Source organism: Diplotaxodon limnothrissa, linkage group LG20 (genome assembly GCF_057381915.1).
Source record: "Diplotaxodon limnothrissa isolate DT_005_m linkage group LG20, D_limnothrissa_male_GT1.1, whole genome shotgun sequence".
NCBI lineage: Eukaryota > Metazoa > Chordata > Actinopteri > Cichliformes > Cichlidae > Diplotaxodon > Diplotaxodon limnothrissa.
The window spans coordinates 2,330,720-2,340,516 of NC_140615.1; the positions used below are offsets into that span (position 1 = coordinate 2,330,720).

The 9,797-nt window shown below is 39.5% G+C and overlaps 1 protein-coding gene across 1 annotated transcript; it reads right to left on the bottom strand.

Moving 5' to 3' along the window:
* Positions 1 to 6,030: 6,030 nt before the first annotated feature.
* Positions 6,031 to 7,703, bottom strand: pnpla1 (patatin-like phospholipase domain containing 1). The gene is made up of 6 exons (XM_085345343.1): positions 7,496 to 7,703; positions 7,178 to 7,410; positions 7,014 to 7,079; positions 6,713 to 6,922; positions 6,444 to 6,504; positions 6,031 to 6,236 (listed from the first exon to the last, which is right to left on the bottom strand). Exons 1-6 carry the CDS (start codon positions 7,701 to 7,703, stop codon positions 6,031 to 6,033), a joined length of 984 nt encoding a protein of 327 aa, XP_085201469.1.
* Between the last annotated feature and the right edge of the window lie 2,094 nt (positions 7,704 to 9,797).

The following is a 9,797-nucleotide window of genomic DNA, read 5'->3' on the forward strand; positions in this document are numbered from 1 at the left end:
ACATATTTTTACTGAGACACATATCTGATGTGTTTCTCTTGGTTTGACGTTGTGTTTATGCGTGTGTGCTTTAATAGCACGGAGAACCAGATGGAGATCATCTATACCTTTAAGGCAGTATTTGTCAAAACCCATTTTCATCATCTCAAGCAACAAAAAAGCATTAAGACTATCATTAAAAAACAAGTCAACCTCCAGATGTGTCTCTGCAGCATTTTATCAGTGACAGAAATTTCATAAAGAAGCAAAAAAACAACCTAGAATCAATTATTCCTCAACTCACATAGCAATCACTCTACGGTATACTCACTCAGTTGCAGATTACTGAATGTACTTTTAGAGATATCGTCGTTAAAGAGACAGTGAGCAATGTGAACTCAGTTTTACTGATGTCAGTCCTAATTTTTTATTGCTTTTGAGCAGAGGGTTTGACGAGTAAGGGCCCAGTTAAAACAAAAAACAAAAACAACAATACATAATTCAGGGCCCGATGGAAAATGCACACATTCATTTCATTTTTTTGAGAATGCTGTTACATTTTTTACATCCTGACAGAGGATGAATCTCATTCTGCGTTATGTTATGACCTAGTTTGGCACAAGTTTTTTTTTAATCTAAAGTTAAAAGTACACAAAAAAAGAACTAGTGCATTTCCAGCCTTTATCCCATGTTGTCTTTATATGACAAGTCTGCCACATACTCTCAAAAACTGAAAAACCAGCAAGGGCATCTTTCTTTCTTCGCAAAGCCAGCTTACTGCCAGTTGACTGGCTGGATCAGCGGCTGATGCGGAACAGCACCAGATGTGTGTGTTATCTGTATCATCCATCCACATTTATTATATAAGAGGATCTGTCTGCAGGTAGCAGGCCATCTGTATGAAAAAGGACATGGAGCTGAGAGATCAAAATCATCTGTTCCTCTCTGTGTCGACACATGTTTCCATTCAGACAGGAGTGTGAAAGTGGATTAGATGGTCACCCGAGAAAGCGGTGTACTTTCGTTAATAAAGCCACACCCCTGATTTAAGCCTGTCTAGACACCATTGATGTGTTTTTCTGTCATCTCTGTTTATTTGTTTGCTTATTTAAAAGGAACCCCATTAGTCTTCCTGGGGCCCAAACCCCCAGGAAAAACACTATGACAAAATACACACATTTCCATTACAAATGACCTTACCCTCTTACAATATTTACAATAATTTAACAGCTGCCTAAATAGGCTTTTAAGTCATTTTTAAAATTATGAATAGAAGCCAGTTCTCTAATTGCATAAGGCAACTTATTCCACTGAAAAGATGCTCTGAATATAACAAAAAGTTGCTTTTAACCGGAGGAGTTACCAAATGTACTATGATTATGCATTTCATCTGGATGCTGCAACTGAGCAGAAAACAAATATGGTGTGTTTACCAGTATTGCTTTCTTTAAAAATACAAGTAAGTCATTGTATAATTTGGCTGTTACAGAAAGCCAAGGAAGTTTATTGTGCATTTTATCGATATTTGTATTGTATGAACACCTTAACACTAATCTGGCCGCCTTGTTCTGGACTAACTGAAGTTCAGATCTGTCTTATTAGCTGCTGACCAAATGACTGAGCAGTACTCTAGATGAGATAACACTAGTGCATTAATGACATCTTTCATAACAGAAGTAATACAAAAGGAGCATTTCTTAGCTATAGCTATGCCCTGTCCCATTTTCCTTATAACAGAGTTGATGTGCTGAGACCATGAAAGGTGGTGGTTTATGGTAACACCAAGTAATTTAGTCTGGGTGACCTGTTCTAATACCGATCCAGCTATGGAAAGATTTAGCAGTGGGCTGTTGACTAAGCGTCCTCTACTTCCTATTAACATGGATTTGGATACATTTAAAATCATGTTGTTTTTACTTATTCAGTCAAATATGTTCAGTAAATCTTGTTGCACTGGTCAATTCAGAGTAAAACATGGTGGAATCATCAGCATACATTACAAGATGAGATTTATCCAGGACGTACAGCAGATCATTCGTAAAGACTGAGCAGAGAAGTGGACCGAGGCAGCTGCCTTGGGGTAGAGCACAGTTCATTTCACAGCCCTCAGAGAAATAACCATCATAATAAACCTGTTGCCTTCTTTCAGACAAATAACTTTCCATCCAGCACAAAGCATCTGGTGAAAATCCATAACATTTTAGTTTATCTATTAAGAGATCATGATTTATCAAATCAAATGCAGCACTAAAGTCCACGAATGCCAACCCGACCAGGTTCCCATCATCTAGATGTTTATACCAGTTATCTGAGCTGAGCTGGTGGAGTGACCAGGTTTGTAGGCATGTTGAAACTGAGTGAGTAACTGATTTTCATAATTTTACTTAGACCAGTAATCGGTCTGCTATTGACACCATTAAAAACGTCGTTCTTGTTTTTAGGGATGGGAATTATTTTCGATTCTTTCCACTGCAATGGAAATGAGCTGCATGCCAAAGATCTATTACATATGTGACATAGGGACACAAACTTGGCTGCAACTTTGAGCAGTTTGCTGTCTGTGTTATCAGAGGATGTATCGTCAGGAAGTGATATCAATAAGCGCTCTACCATCTCAACACTCACTGCCTCAAACTTAAATTGGCTTTGCTTATTGTTCACGATAACATCCTGTATAAGTGATAAACTGGGATCGCCTCGGCTCATATTAGATTTTAAATTTGTTATTTTATTGCTGTAGTAATTAAAAACATTATTGGCCTTAGCTTTACTCATAAACGTTCCACCCGTGTAGATGTGAGACACCACCGGAGCAAGATCTCTACCCATTATATTTAAAACTTCCCACACCTTCTTTCCGTCCTTACTGGCCTCCTTGAGCTTCAGTTGACAATATTCTTTCTTCTTGCACATATTCAGTTTAGTTACTTGATTTCTTAACTCGCGATATCTTGCCCACTCTTGTGGACTGACAGAATTATTTGCTTTTGCTATATCTCTTTCTGACGTTGCAGCCTTAAATTCATTATCTAGCCAAGTTCTTTTTAACAGTACATCTCCATACGGGGGCATGTTTGTCAGCCAGGTAGCAAAAGTTTGCACAATATGAAGAAGGTCCTAAGGCTACAACTCAATTTAGCCTAATTTATAACAACAGGCCGGTCAAATGAAACCAAAAGCATCAAGCATAGACTGGAAGACAGGAGCTATTAACAGCTAAATTTTAGAAAAGCAACACAAAGACTTGATACAAGGCAAATAAGCCTTAGAAAGTAGGTTTCTGCTCCTTTGACATCAAACTTGCCTTGTCACACATTAGTATTTGTGCCCTTTCCCAGAATTCCTCGATCGTTATTAAGCTACGTCTGGAAATGAAATGAAGACATGCCGTAGGCAACAGCGGTTCACCACCGAATCGCTGTAAAATGATAGTGAGGTAACGATGAAAGAGCCCTATTGTGTAACAGCTCATCACAGGACTGACCGTCACCCTGCAGCTAAATTCTTAACCATGAGTGTTTTTGTCAGTGATGTTCTGATTTTTCAACTCTGAAAGAGCACTTACTGTAGATAAACAGGACGGCATTTTCAGACAGACCACAACCACTTGCTGTCACATTTTGTGCTTAAAAATGACATTAAACTATAAAACATTTCATTAGTTTCTTTGAAGACTAAGACATGTTGACTTTTTTCTAGAAGAGCTTAACTATAGTGCATTTTACAGATTGTAGTTACAATGTTCTCCAAGGAAATGAAAGTAATTCTGAAGGGTTGATTACCACCTTTCAGTGGCCTTTTACATCCTACCATCTTCAGGTCAAACACCTTCAGGTTTTGTTTGGTTTCATAACTTCTTCATAAATTCTGTAAAGGATTCTACATCCAGCACAACGTTGAGTGTTAAAGAACCAATAATGACAAAACTATGCCAACTGTGAAGGTCTGCACTCCACTGCCTCAGCAACACAATTTCACAAGTATGAAAACATAGATACAGATACTGTACTCAGCTTTCGTAAATTACAAGCCTGCAAACTCTTCAACACTTTAGAACATGTTAAATGGAAATCTGCACTTCACTTGTTTACAGCAGTATTTCACAAAGACTGTTGTTTTGGTTTCTTGTAAACCGGAGATGATTTTTCACTGGCATTCTCTGAACGTGAAGAAAACTCGTTGAAAGGCGATGGCTGCCTCCGGCCTTGTGATGCCTCAGACTGCGCCTGGTCTTTCTGCCACAGCGCCCGGGCGACCGGCATGATGCTAAAACAGAGATATTCAAGTTCAGTTGAGTTTGGCTGAAATACTTGAGATTGAAAACGGTTAAGATTTCAAGTAAAATAATTCTATATAAATCCTATACGCAATAAACAGTGTAATAATTTAAGATACGAGATGCCATCTTACTTTTCATTTATATTCTTCTTGATGGTAGAGACAGCTCCTTCGAAAAAGAAAAAGGTGAAAACTCTCATGGTGTGCCAAGTCAACAGAAGAAGCTCAGGCATCTGCTTGAACAGCAACTCCAGCCTGGTGGAAATAGAGAGGTCACAGTGATTGCATCTGCATAAAAAGTAAATAACAAACTACAAGTACAGTAATGTGAAAAAGAAAATACGCTGTCTTTAATTGTTTTACATATTAGGAAATATCGTCTGGTCCTCACCAGAATTTAAAATGAGATAAATACAGCCTCAGCTGAACAATAAAACATGACACGTTACAATGTGTAATTATTGGTTTAGCAAAAAACGAAGAAAACTAAGCACACCTTTAACAGCAAGAGCTTTTTGTGTATGACTAATCAGTCTTTCACATCACTGTGTTGGGATTTAGGCCCATTTTCTTTACAAGATTTCTTCAATTCAATTAAAGTTGATCTATATATATGTGCCAAAAAACACCAATAATTGTCTCAAGGCGCTCTACACTGGAGACAGTGGGAAGTAAAGTTCTGGCAGAACCAGTTTGTATGGGGTGTTTGTGTCGACATGCTCTGTTTGGTTTTCTCTAAATATGGCGCAGGGCATTAAATCCAACATCCTCACGTTGATCTTGGCTCTCCACAGTACATTGTTCCAGATGCAGCTTTGTAAACTTAAGGCATGCTGCAATCTTCTTTTTAGAGAGAAGAGGCCTTCTCAACTATTAGAAAAAAACTCCTCCTTGGTCAATCTTCTCTAACTGTACTGTCATGAACTTTTTAACATGCTAACTTCAGTCTGTACAGTCTGAGGTGTAGCTGCTGGTCATCGTGCTGTATTGGGATGATTAGGATGTGTTGCAGAGATGCTGCCTCTGTTTAAGGCAATAGTCTGACAATCTGGGACTTCTTTATTTTCTTGCAGAACGTTGAGCGAGATCAGTCATTCTAAAAACAAAAATTAAGAAGCTAAGTAAAAAGCTGCAGGTTGCAGCTAATGTAGTGTTGCATAATGATAAACAATGGAAAGCACTGCTATCAGTAATTCTAAAAGGTATAAGAGACATTACCACATTATGTCTCTGCACAAAAGTAGGAATTACAGAACTCCGTCACCATCTATTAGCAGCCGTTTCCTGGAATTATCCAGCAACCTCATGATGATCACATCATCTCAGAAATTTATGGTCATTAGTGAAACGATCGAGCTGTTTTCTTTCTTCTTTGTTTATCAAACAAAAACAAAGAGAGTTTCAGAGCTTCGGAGCACACAAAGTTTCTGCTGGCCTGTCTGTGTTCAGCGTGTTCATTACCTGTCCCTGTTCTGCAGCACAGCGTAATAAGACAGCATGAGGGGCAGGAGCAGGTAGGATAGGATTCTTGCAGGGAGTCCAAACATGTTCAGATAAGTCATCACGTTGCTCAGCAACACTGAAACGCAGACATGAACAAAGATAGCTTTGCAAAGGCAAAGTGGAACAATATGAATGTTCTGGTTGAGTTTCTACTGAATCATTCATCGTTCTGTTGACATCACATTGACAAACTGACCAACGTCAGATTTCATTTACATTGCTATGAAATTGCTATTTCCCTATTAGTAATATTTGTGCCTGTGAGTGTGTTCAAAACATGCCGTTTTTCACAGTATCAAAATGGAGAGGAGGATACTGTGCAGCTTCCTGTGTGGTCGAGTCGCTCATCTGAATGGTTCCGTTGTCTATAAAAGATGTCAGCTCGGTCGTCCCGTTTTCCAGCTTCTTCTTCTCCTCTTCATCTTTCATGGTTTCCAGATGAAGCCATGTGATATTCTGATTAACACTAAGTGGCCCTTGGGACAGTTTTGAACATGAGAGAAAGGAATTAAAGAGAAAGTTAGGTAGATTAAGTTTAGCCAAGAAAAACTGTTTGTTTGTTTGTTTGTTTGTTTGTTTGTTTGTTTGTTTGTTTCTTTCTTTCTTTCTTTCTTTCTTTCTTTCTTTCTTTCTTTCTTTCTTTCTTTCTTTCTTTCTTTCTTTGTAACTAGCACCTGACTCACCATTACTCTGAAGGAAATGAACAGCATCTTTGTAGCCACTGTGAAAGGCTTCCTCCATATTCTGGAGAGGAAAAATGAATAAACATAATTAAATGTGACACAATGAAATGAAAGATCAAAAATAATGTAATGTTTTGTAGCATAATGTTTAATTTCCTTTGCTATATTTCTAAAAATGTTAAACACAAACTATTACACAATAATAGATTGAGGATAGAGATGGGGATACAGGCAGTATAGGATATGGCCACATATAGTTTGGGTCTGACCTCCAAAGTTGGGTAAATGGCATTGATGAACCTGAAGCTGTTGTCCAAATTGCCCTTTAAAGTGACACCATGCGTTACAATGTCCAGCCAACATGGTGCGTCGCCAGGGCAGATGTCACTCTCTCCAGAAAATGGGCACACGGTCAGTGTGCGACTGGAGGATCCAGGCGCTATAGGCTGAATGCCGCTTAAGCCACCATCCAAATAGAACTGCAGCAGAGATTAACATTTGGGATTTTTATTTTGAAAACAGGGCTCACAAGGTGCGTGGAGGGAAGTTTTGAGGCCACCAAATACTCACTACTCCTTTGAATGATGGAGGTACAAAACCACAGTAACCAGGCAAAAAACAGCTACAAAGCAGTGCCTGAACACAGCACACAACAGTTTTTAGTCAACATAGTTATTAAGGTTTGTTTTTTACTTTTCTTATTTCTGAGCTCCAAAACAGCAGAGCAAGCGTACCTGTACTACATCTTCTTTGGAGTCAAAATCAGACATGAGAATTTGCTCGCCATCCGTCAGACGGGTCATGGTAACAGCAAGGCGACCGTTGGCCAGTTGGTGCGCATTAGGCAGAAGATGCTTGTTTAAAATACATTCCAGCCAGTGAAAAAGCTTGATTGAGGGGTTCAGTGGTCCAAGGGTAAAAGACTTCACTTCCTTGGCAAAATGAATCATCTCATCCCGAATGGTAACTGTGAATTAGAGGATTGGGGGAATAAATGTGTAATGAATACATCCAACAGAAGTCATTGCAGAACATAAGAAAGAGTCACTTACTTAGATTCATTTCACAAACCACAGCAGCTGCTACCAGAGAACCAGCAGATGAGCCAAGGATGCTAGGTGCGGAGTGAAGTATCCAGGGTGCATAATGTAGGAAGCACTGGGCGACGCCTAACTGGTAGGTGGCCAGGAACCCTGATCCAGAAAAGGAGATGGACTGAGGACCTTCAGTGTACTGATAACTGGAAACTCCGGGGGTCATTTTCAATGATCTGTTTAAATATTGTAAATGGAGAAAAGCTTTTTTTTAAAATGGAGAACAAGCTAAGGCGAACTTAGATGAACTATCCACTCAGATCTTGGGAGAGGGTTTCACAGTCAGTGTTTTTAAATTCATTGCAATTAGACATAGCATGTTGGTCACGCTCATGTGAACAGGGGTAAAACAAGGATTTCTAATGTTGGGAGGTTGTGTAGCTCCATGGTTGCAATGCATAAACCAAAATACTTTCGCATATATACTATTTGAATAAAAACACTTTAAACAAGATGAGAGAAGGTGGAAAGTTTTACTGAGTGCACATAAACTGATCAACTCCCAGCTGTTGCCAATAAAACGCTTCTGCGATCTTCTGTTCATCAGTATCATATATAAGAGTGATAGTCAATATTTAATTTATAATTACTTGACTGATATTTCAGAGTATACAGGGAGTGCAGAATTATTAGGCAAATGAGTATTTTGTCCACATCATCCTCTTCATGCATGTTGTCTTACTCCAAGCTGTATAGGCTCGAAAGCCTACTACCAATTAAGCATATTAGGTGATGTGCATCTCTGTAATGAGAAGGGGTGTGGTCTAATGACATCAACACCCTATATCAGGTGTGCATAATTATTAGGCAACGTCCTTTCCTTTGGCAAAATGGGTCAAAAGAAGGACTTGACAGGCTCAGAAAAGTCAAAAATAGTGAGATATCTTGCAGAGGGATGCAGCAGTCTCAAAATTGCAAAGCTCCTGAAGCGTGATCATCGAACAATCAAGCGTTTCATTCAAAATAGTCAACAGGGTCGCAAGAAGCATGTGGAAAAACCAAGGCGCCAAATAACTGCCCATGAACTGAGAAAAGTCAAGCGTGCAGCTGCCAAGATGCCACTTGCCACCAGTTTGGCCATATTTCAGAGCTGCAACATCACTGGAGTGCCCAAAAGCACAAGGTGTGCAATACTCAGAGACATGGCCAAGGTAAGAAAGGCTGAAAGACGACCACCACTGAACAAGACACACAAGCTGAAACGTCAAGACTGGGCCAAGAAATATCTCAAGACTGGTTTTTCTAAGGTTTTATGGACTGATCAAATGAGAGTGAGTCTTGATGGGCCAGATGGATGGGCCCGTGGCTGGATTGGTAAAGGGCAGAGAGCTCCAGTCCGATGCCAGCAAGGTGGAGGTGGAGTACTGGTTTGGGCTGGTATCATCAAAGATGAGCTTGTGGGGCCTTTTCGGGTTGAGGATGGAGTCAAGCTCAACTCCCAGTCCTACTGCCAGTTTCTGGAAGACACCTTCTTCAAGCAGTGGTACAGGAAGAAGTCTGCATCCTTCAAGAAAAACATGATTTTCATGCAGGACAATGCTCCGTCACACGCGTCCAAGTACTCCACAGCGTGGCTGGCAAGAAAGGGTATAAAAGAAGAAAAACTAATGACATGGCCTCCTTGTTCACCTGATCTGAACCCCATTGAGAACCTGTGGTCCATCATCAAATGTGAGATTTACGAGGGAAAACAGTACACCTCTCTGAACAGTGTCTGGGAGGCTGTGGTTGCTGCTGCACGCAATGTTGATGGTGAACAGATCAAAACACTGACAGAATCCATGGATGGCAGGCTTTTGAGTGTCCTTGCAAAGAAAGGTGGCTATATTGGTCGCTGATTAGTTTTTGTTTTGTTTTTGAATGTCAGAAATGTATATTTGTGAATGTGGAGATGTTATATTGGTGTCACTGGTAAAAATAAATAATTGAAATGGGTATATATTTGTTTTTTGTTAATTCGCCTAATAATTATGCACAGTAATAGTCACCTGCACACACAGATATCCCCCTAAAATAGCTAAAACTAAAAACAAACTAAAAACTACTTCCAAAAACATTCAGCTTTGATATTAATGAGTTTTTTGGGTTCCTTGAGAACATGGTTGTTGTTCAATAATAACATTATTCCTCAAAAATACAACTTGCCTAATAATTCTGCACTCCCTGTAGAAGGTTCTGCACTGGAGGCTAATGGGACTGTTAATGTCTAAGATTAAAACACTCGTTTTGTTGAGTTGTGACCTTTACTTCAGTCGTGTTG